Raw genomic sequence first — 16,712 nt, forward strand, 5'->3', positions numbered from 1 at the left:
CACCACACCCCCATCAGTCACCTACCAACAATCTCTGTCAAAGAGGACTCATATCTCACAATCATAGCTTCACCTCACTCTCACACACTTACCACTGCTGCAAGCCTCACACCCACATCTCACAGCTTGCACACACAGTCAGCTATTCAACCATGACAGGCACATCACCCAAACACATTGCACCACAGTCACTGACACACTTTCCTCTCTCTTGCAGGACAAGTTGGCCCATAGCCGACAGCTGCAGATGTTAACTGACGGGGGACAAACAGGGCTGCATAACCTTACCACGATGGAGGAGACTGTGCTCGGCATCATCGGAGCTACCATCGCTGAGCCCATGGCAGTGGCAGGACTGAAACCATCGAAGATGACGCTATCCTCATACGTAATGCTTCTTCTCACATCCTACTACCCCTCATCCCACAATCTCTTCTGATTTACAAGCTGAACATGGTGTATTCATGCACTTCTTGCTTTCCCCCCTCCTTGCACCGCAATCCTACCCTTGTGCCTTTCTCCTTTCAGATACCCGAGAACTGCAACCTGGCCAGGCAGTGGTGGAGGAGCAGGAACCAGAAGAGGAACATGGCAGTGATGCTGAAGACAGAGCACCGTTGCTCAATTTCACACTCGCAGCCACCAGCTCAGTCACTGACACTGCGCCTACTTGAGAGGCTAGCTTAGAGGCAGGATCTGCATGTGGTGAGTCACTGGGCACGAGTGGCCTACAGCCATGACAGGGGATAAGGGTAGCACAGGTGCCAGCTCCCCAGAGGGCGATGTCACACAGGAAGTCCGCTGCAGATGACTCAGATGTGCACTTCGATGGGGCAGGCTACAGAAGAAGGCTGATGGGTGTGCACAATGAAATGCTTGGTGCATTGGGAAGCCTGCCAGAAAACCTGCATGGAGAAGTCGAGCACCAACTTGACAGAGGGCTTTGTGCAGAACTTGGACCCATCCTTTCCAGCGCAGAAGTGGTGGCCAACTCCATTAGCCACCACATGGTGGACCCAATCATGATACAACATCTGATGGCCAATGTCTCAGCTTCCATTGCAGCACAAGCAGAAGCCACCCAACGTCTGGGTGCTGCAGTGGAGTTCAGACTTGTCATGCAAGGTCAGACTGTTGCCATCATGGCAGCGTTTACCAGTCTTCAAAGGCGCTTTCAGGGTGCCACAGCAGTCCAGCATTCTGTCCTCCAATAGATTACTAGGATTGCTAAGGTGCCATTCCGGGGGAGTGGCAGCAGCCCTATGGAGCATGAACCTGCTATCCTCTCTCAGGATAACAGCATTCGTACTTCCACCATTGCCACTCTGCCAGTGCCCTTGCTGTTACCTATCAGCCAGCCAGCCCAGTCTACTGCCGCCGATGCTGAGTTGGTGCAATCTACAGTCGGGCCTTCTAGGCCCAGAGCTGTTCAAGGTCATCTTGCTAGGCCATCTACAATCTCCCCCACTGAAAATCGGCAGCCTTCCACCAGCCATGCTGGAGCCACTGAGATAGGAGTACAAGGGCAGGCAAGGGGACATGGAAGAGAGGCACGAAGGGAAGTGATTGGTTTACGTTTATATGCAATCTGGCATGATTTAATTCCTAAATTTGGTTTGAAGTGTTTATTTTGTGTTGGCTTTTATTTTTGCATTGTGGCCAAATGGACGCTGTGATGGTCAGCAACAGAGAGAAGGTAAGGGTGGGACTGTTGGTAAATTTGCAATTGGGGTTGCGTATACTGGTATCGCAGTCAGATGAGTCGGTCTTGGACAGCCTAGCTAGCTATGTTGTCTCTTCCCTTCCTCTTCCTCCTCCTACTCTTCCTCCTCCTCTGCCTCCTCTTCCTCCTCCTCCTGTTCCTCCTCCTCATGCTCCTGTACCCCAGCTGGTCGCCGCATGACTAGTTGCAAGGGCTGTGCCCTCAAGATGGCAAAGTTGTGCAGCTTCCAGCAGATAACACGAATCTCGACACCTGTTCTGCACAGCTCCTCCAGAGCGGTTCAGGCAGTGGAAGCATTGCTTCAGTATGCCAATGGTCTGCTCTATCATAATTTGTGTGGCAGCAAAGCTTTTGATGTACGAATGCTGGCCATGTGTGTGTGGGTTACGCACTGGAATCATGAGTCATGGTGTTAAAAGATAGCCCTTGTCACCCAGTAGCCACTCTCTGGTTTGTGTGGTGGCTCAAATGCAGATGGGTTGGTGGACTGCAGAATTAAGGCATCATGACTGCAGCCAGGCTACCGGGCTCTCCCCCAGTGCATATTCAGCATAGAATCATAGAATGTTTGCAGCATGGAAGAAGCCATTTGCCCGTCGAGCCCGTGCCGACTCTTTGCAAGAGTACCTCAGCTAGTCCCACTTCGCTGCACTTTGCCCGTAGCCCTGCAATTTTTTTTCTTTCAGGTACTTATCCCACTCCCTTTTGAAAGCCATGATTGAATCTGCCTCCACCACCCTTTAAGGCAGTGCATTCCAAATCCTAACCACTTACTGTGTAAAAAAGTTTTTTCTTATGACGCATTTGGTTCTTTTGCCAATCATCTTAATTCTGTGTCCTCTGGTTTTTGACCCTTCCGCCAATGGGAACAGTTTCTCTTGATCTACTCTGTCCAGACCCCTCATGATTTCGAACACCTCTATCAAATCTCCTCTCAATCTTCTCTGCTCTCAGGAGAACAACCCCAACTTCTCCAGTTTATCCATGTAACTGAAGTCCTTCATCACTGGAATCATTCTCGTAAATATTTTTTGGAAATCCATGTACAGCATGTCAACCACATTGTCCTCATCAACTCTCTCGGTTACCTCATCAAAAAACTCGCTCAAATTGATTAAACATGATTTCTCTTTAACAAATCCGTGCTAGCTTTCCTTAATTAATCCACACTTGTCCAAGTGACTGTTAATTTTGACCCTGATTATTGTTTCTAAAAGCTTCCTCACTACTGATGTTAAACTGGCCGGCCTATAGTTACTGGGTTTATCTTTACACCCTTTTTTGAACAAGGGTGTAATATTAGCATTTCTCCAGTCTTCTGGCATCACACCCATTTCTAAAGAGGATTGGAAGATTATGGCCAGTACCTCTGCGATTTCTTCCTTCACTTCCCTCGGTGTCCTAGGATGCATTCCATCCAGTCCTGGTGACTTCTCTATTTTAAGTACAGACAGCCTTTCTAATACCTCCTCTTTATCAATTTTTATCCCATCCAGTATCTCCTCTACCTTCTCCTTTACTATGCCTATAGCAGCATCCTCTTCCTTGGTGAAGACAGGTGCAAAGTACTCATTTAGTACCTCAGCCATACCCTCTGCCTCTATGCATAGCTCTCTTTTTTGGTCCCTAATCGGCCCCACCCCTCCACTTATTACCCGTTTACTATTTATATGCCTATAGAAGACTTTTATGTTAGCTGCCCTTCTACTCTCATACCCTCTCTTTGGTGTTCTTATTTTCTTTTTCACTTCTCCTCTGAACTTTTTCTATTCAGTCTGATTCTCAGATTCTGAACCTGACATCTGTTATATGCGCTCTTTTTCTGCTTCAACTTACTCTCTATCTCTTTCGTCATCCAGGAAGATCTTTCCCCTTCGTGGGAATGTACCTCGACTGTACCTGAACTATTTCCTCTTTAAAGACAGCCCATTGTTCCACTACAGTTTTGCCTGCCAAACTTTGATTCTAATTTACTCAGGCCAGATCCGTTCTCATTCCACTGAAATTTGCCTTCCTCCAATTATGTATTTTTACTCTAGATTGCTCCTTGTCCTTTTCCATAGCTAATTAAAAACCTTATGATACTACAATCACTGTTCTCTAAATGTTCACCTACTGACACTTGCTCCACTTGACCTGTCTCATTCCCCAGAACCAGATCCAGCAATGCCTCCTTCCTCGTTGGGCCGGAAACTGAAATGGGTACTGTTCAAGAAAGTTCTCCTGAACATACTTCAGAAATTCTTCCCCTTCTCTGCCCTTTACACTATTATTATCCCAGTCTATGTTAGGATAGTTGAAGTCCCCCATTTTCACTATTCTATAGGTCTTGCACCTCTCTGTAATGTCTCTGCAAATTTGCTCCTCCATAATTTTCCCGTTAGTTGGTGGCCAAAATAATACACCCAGCAGTGTAATGGCACGTCTATTATTTCTTAATTCTAACCAAATAGATTCTGTCTTGACCCCTCCAGGACATCCTCTCTCTCCAGCACTGTAACATTCTCCTTAACCAATACATCCACAACACCTCCTGTCTTTCCTGAACACCCTTTATCCAGGAATATTTAATACCCAATCGTGCCCTTTTTTGAGCCAGGTCTCTGTTATTGTCACAACATCAAATTCCCATGTGGCTATTTGCGCTTGCAGCTCACCAACCTTGTTTACTATGCTTCATGCGTTCACATACATAAACTGTAGACCTATCCTAGACCGTCCTGTGTTCTCTCTTAATCTGGCCCCACCTAATACCTTACTATTTCTTGTTTTAGTGCTATCCATCTCTCTCAATCCTTTGTGCCCTTTGTTTCTCCTTTCTAATGCTACATCCTGGTACCAACTTAGTTTAAACCCTCCCCAAAAGCACTAGCAAACCTTCCCGCAAGGATATTAGTTGAGGTGCAAACTGTCTGGCCTGTACAGCTCCCGTCTCCCCTAGAACTGGCCCCAATGCCCCAGGAATCTGAAACACTCCCTCCTGCACCATCTCTCCAGCCACGCATTCATCTGCTCTGTCCTCCTATTTCTGTACTCAGAACAGAATACTGGTTGGAGAGTGAGATGCACTCAGTGGACTCTTGCACTACCTGCCTGGTCTTCCTCTTGCGTCTGGCAGTCAACCATTCCCTCTCTGCCTGCGCACTCTTTATCTGTGGGTTGACCACATCCTGAAACGTGCTATCCACAAAGTTCTCAGCCTCGCAGATGCACCGCAGTGATGCCAGCTGCTGCTCAAGCTCTGAAACCCGGAGCTTGAGCTCCTCCAGCTGGCAACACCTCCAGCACACGTGGTTGTCCAGGATATGGGAAGCATCCTGTCATTCCCATGTGGCACAGGATGTGCATTCCGCTGAACCGAGCCGCCTTGCCCTGTCTTTATTTAATTATTTGACAATTAACTAACGTCTTTCCTTTTTTTAAGTAACTTAACAGAAATAAACTGAAAACTGAAAACAAAACAATCACCAGCTACTCACCAATCATCTCCTTCCCTTTCACTGATGTCACTTACCTCGCTCCGTGACAATCGCGCTCCCTCCGAGCTTATGGGCCTATCTTTATCTGTGGCTGCTCCTCTCGTTGTCCCATAGGTCTGCTCTCGTGCCTATTAAATTAGAGACCTTGGGTTCTGTAGCTCCACTTTTCCTTTTCAGTCAGATGACTCCACCACTTTCCTGCTCTCCACTAATTCCTGCGCTCACGAAATTCCTCACTCTGCTTGCGAATCACTCGGTTTGCAAATCTCCCAGCTCTGTCTCCAAGTTCAAGAGATTATCAGTAACAAACGTCTTTTATTAAGAATTAAAGAAAGTATCAGTCCTTTGCTAGACATTTTGTTCAATTTTACTCATTCAATGTACTGTATGTAACTTTTTCCCCCCCTAGATCAACTGAAGTCACTTTAAATCTGAAGGACCCAAGCTGTCCTGTTCAAATTCTAGGGCACCTGTTAATGACAGTTACCTTGATTCACAGAGAAAGTGATCCAAGAGACACTGTAAGTTTATCATTTTATTCTTCAGAATGTGGGAAAATGTAACAGATAATTTTCTTTTACCTGTGACAGTATTAGCTTTTGTGGAAGTATTTCAGTAAAATGTAAAGGGCCCAGTTATTTATTGCAGTAAAGGATACTACTGCCAAACTTAGGATGTGTCCAAAGCTGTTCAATACCATGAATCAGTGAGTGTTGTGGCATCCCTCTTTGAATCTAAGTGTGTTATTTCATTGTAGTTAATAAAAAAGAGTCAACACAATGGTAAAAGAGTTATATTTTTCATCTGTTTGACCCCTGGCCATCCTGATATTAGTGCAAGGAGCCCGGTTCTAGAACTCTATGGGGAATGCAATTTGGATAAAAATTGAGTGTCTGACTCAAATTCTCAGTCCTTTACAATAAAGTGCTTTTGTGCCTTGGTGAGTATTACCAATAGACATGGAACAGTGTGCATTCTGTAGTGTTCTGCATAAATTGGACAACAATAATATGTTTGCTCCTCTGCATGAAGGGACATCTTTTTACAGTGTTCAGGACAATCCAGTCTTGAATTCCATGAACTTACGCTGACCCCCAAGGTTTTCAAAGTAAATGTCAACATCCAGGCTCATTGCTCAGGTAGTCCCACCTGGAAGGTATCAGGTTATTTCATGTCAGCTCTCTGTTAATCTTTGTTTTTGTGACACTTGTTTTGCTCTGTTGTGTCACTGTTTCAAAAACTCTCCGAGCTGAAGAAAAACTATGGGGTAAGTTTCCTCGGGGCTTCAGCGCCAAAATTACGGCAGTGGAGCGAGAGAAGCCACAAGGAAATTTGCCTCCTATATATTTTATAATTACTTAACACTGGATGTTCATGCATGTGATCAGTGTTCATGACACACTGAACTGCATCACTATCAAACCTAACCAGTATTGGTGTGCATTATGTACAGTTGAATGTTCATAGTGTTTGTGAGGTAAAGGTTTCAGGTTAGATTCAGCAGTGCTGAGAACATTTTGAAGGAGTTCATTTTCGGAGCAATGTGATAACATTGGTGTTTTACACAGAATATTTTTGAATGACATTATATGAGTAACTATCACACTTTGTTGTCTTTGTTGTCCTTCATTCAACAATTGTGACAATAAATAGCATGTGATAAAGGAACACACCAATCCTAAGACACTCAAATAGAAAATTCCTTTTGTTTAAAAAATACTTCAAAAATTAATCAAAATTGATCTCTTTATGAGTCATATTCCAACCCAATAGCCATTATCTCAAATATCACAAATATGCATAAAAGCTGAAATTGAAAATTCACAAATACGATCTGAAATGACAAAAGACCTTGCAGTTCTATCACACTTCTCAGGAAAAGAAAACGTGTTGAGTAGGGATGAAAATATTGAAGGTTGGGGATGGTGGAAGGAACAATTTAGAAGATGGACTCCAAGGAGGTTTTGGAAAACAAGAATGGAGTGGCAAGGTGGAGGTATCTAGAGATGGATTTTTAAAGGTAATGGTTGAAAGAGCAGCCATTGATGAGGGAGAAGGGAACAAGGGAGTAATCCTATGACAAGAGGAGTGAGGGAATTTGAAAGCAACCACACAATATTAAACTGGTTTTGATCGCCTCAGGGAGTCGTTGAGGAATTTTCCAGAGTATTTTTTTCCCTATTGGTGCTGGTTTTTTTCACTCATTTTTTGACTCTCCCAGGAGATGACATGGTTGCAGGTGTGGAAGTGGGGTAGGGCGGGGGGCGGGGAGATGGGCGGCAGTGGGGAGATGGAGGAGGTTGTGGGGGGAGGGTGGAAGTGTTTAACCATGATGCTCCGGCAGGCTTGATGGACCAGCTGGTCTTTTCCTGCTCATCAATTTTTATATGTTCCTAAACTAAATAACAAACAGGACTTGGACTATCAACTTCAAGAGGAAAACCAATGTAAACAATATTTTTTTTTAAAACAGGTACAAAGATCACAATATAATTACAGATGAGGAAGGTCATTTGGTCCATCTTAATTCATCCATCCAAAGAGATTCTAGCATCCCCCTTTGTAGCATCCAATTCTTCCTTAAATGGTTTTAGGGTTTATGCCTCCAATCTGCTATCCGGAAGTTTATTCCACTCTTGTGTGAAGAAGAATCTTCTGGTATCATTCCTAAAATGTATTTTTTTAATTTGAGCCTGTGTGCCTGAGTTCTACTCCCACAGTTTAATTTGAAGTAAATAAGAAATAGCTGATGAAGATTTTCTAAATCTCTTCCACATGGAAAACAAAAATGCAATGTGGAAATCCACACTTTTTCCACAACTCTACACTTAAGGCAAAACATACATGTATAATGTCACCTATCACAAGAAAAGAAAACAAAAAGCTTGCTTAATAGATGAGCCAAGTGATAAAACTCTACAATCCTCCAGCAAGCTCCAGAGACAGAAAAAAAATCTGCTTTGTTAAACAAAAACCATGAGATAAATTTTTGTCTTCACCACATGGGCTGCAATCTGGCGGAACGGATTACCTGTCCGAAATCAGTGGAATGAAAACCAGATGGGTTCGATAACAGCCAGGCGATCCACTCTGCCAGATTACTGCTATGCTGTGAAATGAAAATTTACTCCATATTTCTTTGTTTACAAAGAGTCTGTTCATTTGCAAACAAAATGTTCATTGTGCATCTAAGACTGGACTCCTGCACTCATAATGATGAACATTAACAACAACTTGCCCATCAGTATAAGATAGTCTCCATTTCTTTAATTGTTGCATCTTCAAACAAATATTCAAGAGGTATATAGATTAACTTAGTTTGCTCTCCTTGGAGCAGAGAAAGCCAAGAGGAGATTTTATAGAGGTGTTTAAAATCATGGAGAGTTTAGAGAGAATAAATAAAGAGAGACTTTTTCCAATGGCTGAAGGGGTGATAACCAGAGGGCACAGATTTAAGGTGATTAGCAAAAGAACAGAGGTGACATGAGGGGAAAAAAAAATCACGCAAAGAGTGGTTAGGATTTGGAATGCACTGCCTGATAAGGTAATAGATACAGATTCAATAGCAGCCTTCAAAAGGGAATTGGATAATACTTGGAGACAAAATTGCAGGGATATGGGGAAAGGATGGAAGAGTGGGACTAACTGGATTGCTCTTCGAAAGAGCCAGCACAGAGTAGATTCAATGGGCCAAATGGCCGCCTTCTGTGCTGTACTATGCTATGATTCTATATGATTCAACTTGCCCATTGTGCAAACAAAGCACCATGTGGGTCCCTTTATATTAGCACATTTAACAAGTACTGAGTCTGGCTGGACATAGCATACTTTGTCACTTGTGAATTATGATGTCTGGTTCACTTGTTTAAATACATTATTACACACAGACCCCTGTGTGGTGACTTTAGCTTCCCTTTTCAAGAATATAAGAAAGCATAGAATGAGAAAAGGGCATTCAGCCTGTAGACAAGTCCTTCTATAAATCACGTCAAATCTACTTTGTCATGGGGGTTAATTCTGGTCACTGTTTTCAGACAGGAACAGGGCTACAGCACGCTCAAAATTACAGAGTTGAATTTATCGTCCCCTTGCTACTCTCGATCCATTTCCTGGCATTTCCTTTGGTGCCTTCATATGGATGGCCTAGCCAACCATCTGTTTTAGGCAAGAGCCTATTTATAATATGCAAATAATGTCCTACATTGGTGTAGAACCCAATGCAATTTTGAGGTACCAGTGGGCGGAGAGTGCGCTAGGAGGAGTAGGAGTGGTCCCCCGGATCCCCCCAAAATAATAGGGGCTGCTGCCACCCGAGGATTTCTCTCCCTCGCCCAGGAGTTACTCCTTGCAGCTGACCGGATGACCTCCAGGCTGCATTGTAATTTGTGGCAGACAGTTCATCGGATCTATTTAAATAAGCCCAAGCCTTGGAAGTGCTCCTGCCTCTTCGCTTCTGGCATAGGCAGGCAGTGATGGAGCCAGTGGGAGGTCAGGGAGGATCATGACCCTCCCAATCATTTTGAGATTGCCCAACACGGCTTTGGAGGGTCTCTTCCATTTCTCTCCCAGGAACCTCTGTCACTCGTCTTCGGCCTCCAGGTTTGGCCTAAAAATCTGTGCAGCTACAAGCTCGGCTTTTGAACTAGGTATGTTGGCACACCCCAATTCTGAGCTGGGTTCCCTTCCTGCCAAGTTCAGTCAAATCTCGAATGCAACTCCTTCAGTAGCCCAAAACCAGCTCTGCCACTGTGGGTGGGCAATACACTCCACCGGTTAGCTACACAAAAATTAAAATCTACTCCAGAATAGACTCGGGCTAGAAATTGAATTGATTAGCACCACCAGTTAGCGCTCACGAGGAGTGATACTGGAACGGTAAAAGGTTAGTGCCTGGGCGCAGTGATATTAGCGCCGCTCGCGAACTTGATTATGTTTTTACTGGCGCCGCTAATACTTAGCACCAGGCACTGTAGCGCCACTGAAACGGTGATGTTAATGAGTGTGCAACTCCCTGGTAGCGCCACAGAAGCAAACTTCACTTACTTCGCTGGACTTACTGCCTGACACTAATCACGCCACAGAAAGCTGGCGTTCTGACCTCTGAAGCAGCTGCCGGGGCCCTTTTCCTTACATGTACATGATTTCCAATGATTTTTAATCCTTCACCCAAACTTGAATAGCGCTCCGAGGTTAGCGCCCCGATATAGCCCTAAGAGAGGTGAGCACCGCTACTTTCAACGCACCACCTCCCTCTTAGGGCGCTGAAAATGAATATGCCAATCGTCAGTGCTAAATAGCACCTGCCGCTAAACTTATAACCCAGTCGATGTTAGCATCTCAAAACCTGCTATAATCAATGATTCCTCTGAAGTTCGAACATCCACACTCATACCTTGGTTGATATTATCTAACTCAGAACTGCCCATGGACATTCCTGGTCTATAATTACTGCCACATCATGCAGTTCATTTATCCATTGAGCCAATATGAAAGTAGTGGAATCTTAGGGCCCAAATTTCCCCAACCCCTTTTTCCGGTGCACTAACCCGAGATGCGGCGACTTTGTACGTTGGAAACGGCGGCGAAAAAATGTGCCCATATCCTGGCCGCTCTGCCGAGTGTCCCGGATCCTAGCACGGCGTATATAGTGGAGTGGGGGCGGCGGAGCTACAGCCCTGCGCCGAAAACAGTGCTGGCAGCTGTCCGCATGTGCAGTGGAGTCTGCGCGCATGCTCCTAGCCCTCCCAGCGCGCCCTGCAGGCTGTGAGCAGGACCCGATGCTCGCCGCCCCAATCCCTGGCCAAATGGTCTCCCGTACATGCCAGGGCGGGCCCGCTGTGGATCTCTCTCCCCCCCCCTCCCCTTTACCCTTGCCGCGTTCAGTCTCTCCCTCCCTCCCTCGTTCACAGATGCCATGTTCAGCCTCTCCCTCCCTCCCCCGTTCACAGATACCACGTTCAGCCTCTCCCTCCCTCCCCCGTTCACTGATGCCGCGTTGAGCCTAGCCTCCTGGTGTATGTCTTACTGCCCCTATCCCAGGCCAAATGGCCTCCTGCACAGGCCGGCTGCTGCCGAGTTTAGTTAAAGGTAGGATTTACTTCAGTTCTTTATTTGTTAATTGAATTATTTACTTCAGTTCTTTATTTTTTATTAAATGCTTATTACTTTTTGTGCTGTGTTTAGTGCTTTATAAGTCTTGGTGCTTTAGGTACAGGTCTTCTCCGCTTCCTTCTATTTTTTATTTGTTAATTAATTGCTTATTACTTTTTGGGCTTTGTTTAGTGCTTTATAAGTTTTGGTGCAGGTCCTCTCAGCTTCCTTGTATTTTTTATTTGTTATTCAATGCTTATTTTTGTGCTTTGTTTAGTGCTTTGTAAGTCTTGCTGCTTTAAATGTACTAAACTGCGCTGATTTCTTAACTCTCCGCAAGGGTTTTCTGTACGGCCACAAGTGGCCACATACGCTGGCCTAAGTTAGTTTGGAGCAACTATTAGCTGTCCAAACTGGCTTAAATGGCCAAAATGGCTGGTAACACCCACTTTTGGAGAAAAAAATTAAACTAAAAAAAATCCAAACTAACTCATTTACACTGTCGCAAATTAAATGTGCAGAATGGGGATTTTTAAGGTACTCCAGAAAAATCAAGTTGCTCCAAAAAAAATGGAGCAACTCCAGAGCAAATTTGGGCCCTTAGTCCTGTTTAAAAAGCAAAGTCAAATTACATGAAAATAGTCAGGATATGTTTGTATGGGGAAATCCACTCCCCTGTTTCTTTGTAGTCTCCTGACTGTAACACTCTGGCAAATGTTAGATCAAAATCAACAGAGTGGCACATATTCTTTTGTAATACATCTCAATCTATTTTATACTCAATATATAAATGATATTTAAAAATTCCTTACAATTATGAAACTCAGAAAACCACTGAGCTTGAGGCAGTGAGTTTTAAAAGAATGCAGATCCTCTTTTGACACTTGAGTTTTAGTAGATGAGGATGTACTTTTGGGTTCCAGCCAGGCAGACCCATGTAATATTGTTTGGATACTGCCTTCTGGAATTCTAAGCATCAGGAGAGAGCTCTGCACATGTTTGGGCACATAGATGTGCAGTGTTCTCTCCCAAGAATTAGAAATTTAAGGGGTTGAAATGCCTGTTGATAAGACCAGTGTTAGGTGTGAACTGGGAGTTAGGCGGTTGGGAGTGGCGCTGAGTGCTGGTCACACCTGAAGCGAAATTCGGTGGTCATTTTTTAAGGGCGTAAAAACGTTACATCCCACCAGCTAACGCCATGGAAATCATGAGGTCAGTACGTGTGCAATGCCTCCTTGGCGCCCTTCTCACCACATTCACTTTCACCGCCTCACTTAACTGCTGCCATCGGTGACGCCTGAAAAAGTACAACTTCACAAGGCGGAGAAACTAATTTGGGGTGTTATTTAAAGGGAGTTGCAGCTGATGCTCAGAGGTCTCGGTCAGTGCTGCGTTTGGTGCTCACACGAGAGTAGGGTGTTGGTGTTGTACTGCTGTTGACTCATCAGATTCAGTACTAGTATCTCAAACACATTGTTGGGTTCCATATCGGAAAAATTTGAAAGTTGCATTTCGCTGTGACCTGTGCCAAGTGATGGGGGCAGCAATCGCACACCATGTCGTCCTGCGGCAACAACTTAAAAGGCTCCAACTGCAGAGACAGCTTAGGGCAAATGTGTATCCTCCCCAGAGGAGACACCCCAGATGGCGGGGCAGGAGGCCGTACACACGCAGCATTTACCGTGCGCATTACTATTATCTTGAGATGTCCGAGGAGCACTGCTTAAGAAGGCTGAGGTTCCGCAAGGAGGTGGTGACGGAGCTTTGCAATCTTCTGCAGACATTCCTGGCAGCTGACATTGGCACCAGGACCTCGCTGTCAGTGGCAGTGAAAGTGACAGAAGCACTGAACTTCTATGCTACCAGCTCCTTCTGGTCTCCTGTAGGCGATATATGCAACATCTTGCAATTTGCAGTACACTGCTGTATTCGCCAGGTTACCGCCGCTCTCTATGGCAAACAAGTATTTTACATCAAGTTCAGCATGTCAAGGGAAGACCAGGATGAGCGCACCCATGGCTTTGTCAGGATAGCGGGCTTCTCCAGGATTCAAAGAGCCATTGATTATAAGCATTGAGGGCCCCATCCCTCAACGTACAGCTGGTCTGCGATCACAGGCAGCTGATCCTCGCTGTCAATGCCCGATATCCTGGCACCTGCCACGATGCCGTCAACCTGCTTGAAAGCACTGTGCCATGACTCTTCAAGCCACCGCATGAAGGCCGTGGCTGGCTCCTGGGTGACAAAGGATATGGTGTGCCCCCTGGCTGATGACACACCTCCGCAATCCCACACCCTGCTGAGCAGCGCTACAACAGCAGCCATACCACAACCCGGGCCATTATCGAGCAAACTATCGGAGTTCTGAAGCAGTGTTTCCGCTGCCTTGTCCGCTCTGGAGGGGCAGGTAGATAAGGAGATTCAGAAGGCATATGGAATACTTGCATTTATTAGTCGAGGCATGGAATACAAGAGCAAGGACGTTATGCTTGAACTGTATAAAACATTGGTTAGGCCACAGCTGGAGTATTGTGTACAGTTCTGGTCACCACATTACAGGAAATATGTGATTGCGCTGGAAAGGGTGCAGAGGAGATTTACAAGAATGTTGCTTGGACTGGAGAATTTTGGCTATGAGGAAAGATTGGAGATGCTGCGTCTGTTTTCTCTGGAACAGAGGAGGCTGAGGGAAGACCTGATTGAAGTGTATAAAATTATGAGGGGCTTGGATAGAATGGATAGGAAGGACCTGTTTCCCTCGGCGGAGGAGTCAACAACCAGGGGGCATAGATTTAAAGTAATTGGGGAGAGGTTTAGAGGAGATATGAGGGAATATTTCTTCATCCAGAGGGTGATGGGGGTCTGGAACTCACTGCCTGAAAGGATGGTAGAGGCAGAAAGCCTCACCACATTTAAAAAATACTTGGATGTGCACTTAAAGCGCCATAACCATGGACCAAGAGCTGGAAAGTGGGATTAGGTTGGATAGCTCTTGGTCAGCCGGCGCGGTGATGATGGGCCAACATGGCCTCTTTCTGTGCTGTACATTTCTATGATTCTATTCCAATACTCACCTGATAGAGTCTCCATATTCACCGTTGTCTGCTGCATGCTGCACAACCTGACCATTATGAGGGTCCAGCCATTACCACCAGGAATGGATGATCCACCTCAGGAGGAGGAAGACGAGGAGCCTCAACCAAGGAGGAGGCGGCATGACACTGCTGCAGCTGGAAGGGCTGCTCGTCAGAGACTCATCGCTCATCGATTCCAATGAATTACTCTTGACGTGCCGAATGGACAGCCTATACACATGGGCATCAACTAAACATATCGCTACACACCCTGCAGCCCTGTCTTTAATAATCACTGCATCATAATGTGAATCCAAACTTGATTTATTGAAAACATAAATCACGTGGGCTGAAAAGAAGCACAAGACAACAACTTTGGACCCGAAATTGATGCACTCACCACCCACTGCCACCCACTGCCACTGACATTCCTTCTCAGGTTCCGCCCAGTGCCAATTTTGATCTAGTCTGGAATGGGTGGGAGGGGAAAGCTGCTGGGAACCGTCCGCTGACGTCTCCTCCATTTTGCGCGGGCTTGGGCCAGGGATTCCCAGATGTCGGTGGGGATGTTGCACTTTTTCAAGGAGGCTTTGAGGGTGTCCTTGAAGCGTTTCCTCTGCCCACCTGGAACTCGCTTGCTGTGTCAGAGCACCGAGTAGAGGCGCTTGTTTTGGGAGTCTAATGTCGGGCATGCGGGCGATGCGGCCCGTCCATTGGAGCTGATCGATCATGGTCAGTGCTTCGATGCTGGGGATGTTGGCCTGAGTGAGAACATTGATGTTGGTGTGCCTATCCTGCCAATGGATTTGCAGGATCTCGTGGAGGCAGCGTTGGTGGTACTTCTCCAGTGCTTTGAGGTGCCTTCTGTACATAGTCCATGTCTCTGAAGCATATAGAAGTGTGGGTATCACTACTGCACTGTAGACTATGAGCTTGGTGCCGGGTTTGAGGTCCTGGTCTTCAAACACTCTCTTCCTCAGGCGACCAAAGGCTGCATTGGCAAACTGAAGGCGGTGTTGGACTTCGTCATCATCATCTGCCCTTGTTGACAGTAGGCTCCCAAGGTATGGAAAATGGTCCACGTTGTCCAAGGCATCGTCATGGATCTTAATAATCGGGGGGCAGTACTGTGGCAGGGGCAGGTTGGTAAAGGACCTTTGTCTTATGGATGTTTAATGAAAGGCCCATACTCCCATACGCTTCGGTGAAGGTGCTGATGATGATTTGGAGTTCGACCTCCGAATGTGCGCGAATGCAAGTGTCGTCTGCATACTGTAATTCAATGACAGAGAATGGGACAACCTTGGATCTGGACTGGAGGCGACGGAGGTTGAACAGTTTCCCGTTTGTTCTATAGATTAGCTCCACTCCAATGGGGAGTTTGTTGAGGGTGAGATGGAGCATTGCAGCAAGGAAGATTGAGAAGAGTGTTGGTGCAATGACACAGCCTTGCTTGACCCCGGTCCGCATGTGTATTGGGTCTGTAGTGGATCCATTGGTCAGGATCACGGCTTGCACGTCATCGTGAAGCAGGCGGTGAATCGTGATGAACATTTGAGGGCAGCCGAATTTGAGGAGGACGCTCCATAATCCCTCACGTTGACAGTGTCGAAGGCCTTTGTGAGGTCAAAGAAGGCCATGTACAGAGGTTGGTGCTGCTCCCTGCATTTTTCTTGAATTTGACGCGCGGGGAAGATCATGTCCATTCCATTGTGCCCCTTAGTGGGCGGAATCCGCATTGCGACTCTGGGAGGAGCTCTTCAGCCACTGGGCGAAGGCAATTAAGGAGGATTCTTGCGATGACTTTCCCTGTGACAGACAGCAGGGAAACTCCTCTGTAATTATCACAATCAGACTTGTCACCTTTCTTGAAGATGGTCACGATTACGGCGTCTCTAGATCCCCTGGCACGCTCTCCTCCTTCCAAATAAGAGAGATGAGGTTATGGATTTGCACCATTAAGTGCTTCTCCACCATGCTTTAGTGCTTCGGTGGGGATTCCATCTGCTCCTGAGGCCTTGGTGTTCTTCAGTTGTCGGATGGCCTTTTCAACCTCATGCCGAGCTCGGGTTGTGCTGAGGTAGTAGCAGGTAGCATGCTGTGGGATGGAGTCAAGGACACTCACGTCCAAGACAGAGTCTTGGTTAAGCGGGCACTGACTGCCTCTCTGTCCTTGGTGAGTACCTCTCTGTTCTTGGCCCTCAGTGGGGTAGGACCTTGGGTGCTTGGGCTTTAGGTGGTCTTGACTGCTGTAAAGAATCCACATACGTCGTGATTGTCGGCCAGTTGCTGGATCTCCTGCTCTTTTTCCATCTGCCATCTGTTCTTTAGGTTGCGAGTTTTAGT

The 16,712-nt window shown here is 46.0% G+C and overlaps 1 protein-coding gene across 5 annotated transcripts in view; it reads left to right on the top strand.

Annotated features, from left to right (window-relative positions):
- The window catches only part of mctp1a (multiple C2 domains, transmembrane 1a), a 979,537-nt gene that overhangs the window by 395,757 nt on the left and 567,068 nt on the right, over positions 1-16,712 (top strand). For all 5 annotated transcript variants that reach the window (XM_070884895.1, XM_070884861.1, XM_070884869.1 and 2 more), the window contains one exon: positions 5,612-5,723. In XM_070884895.1, coding sequence (XP_070740996.1) covers positions 5,612-5,723 — 112 coding nt within the window. The remainder of the gene's footprint in view (positions 1-5,611; positions 5,724-16,712) is intronic.

This window comes from Pristiophorus japonicus, chromosome 1 (assembly GCF_044704955.1).
Source record: "Pristiophorus japonicus isolate sPriJap1 chromosome 1, sPriJap1.hap1, whole genome shotgun sequence".
In the NCBI taxonomy this organism is placed as follows: domain Eukaryota; kingdom Metazoa; phylum Chordata; class Chondrichthyes; family Pristiophoridae; genus Pristiophorus; species Pristiophorus japonicus.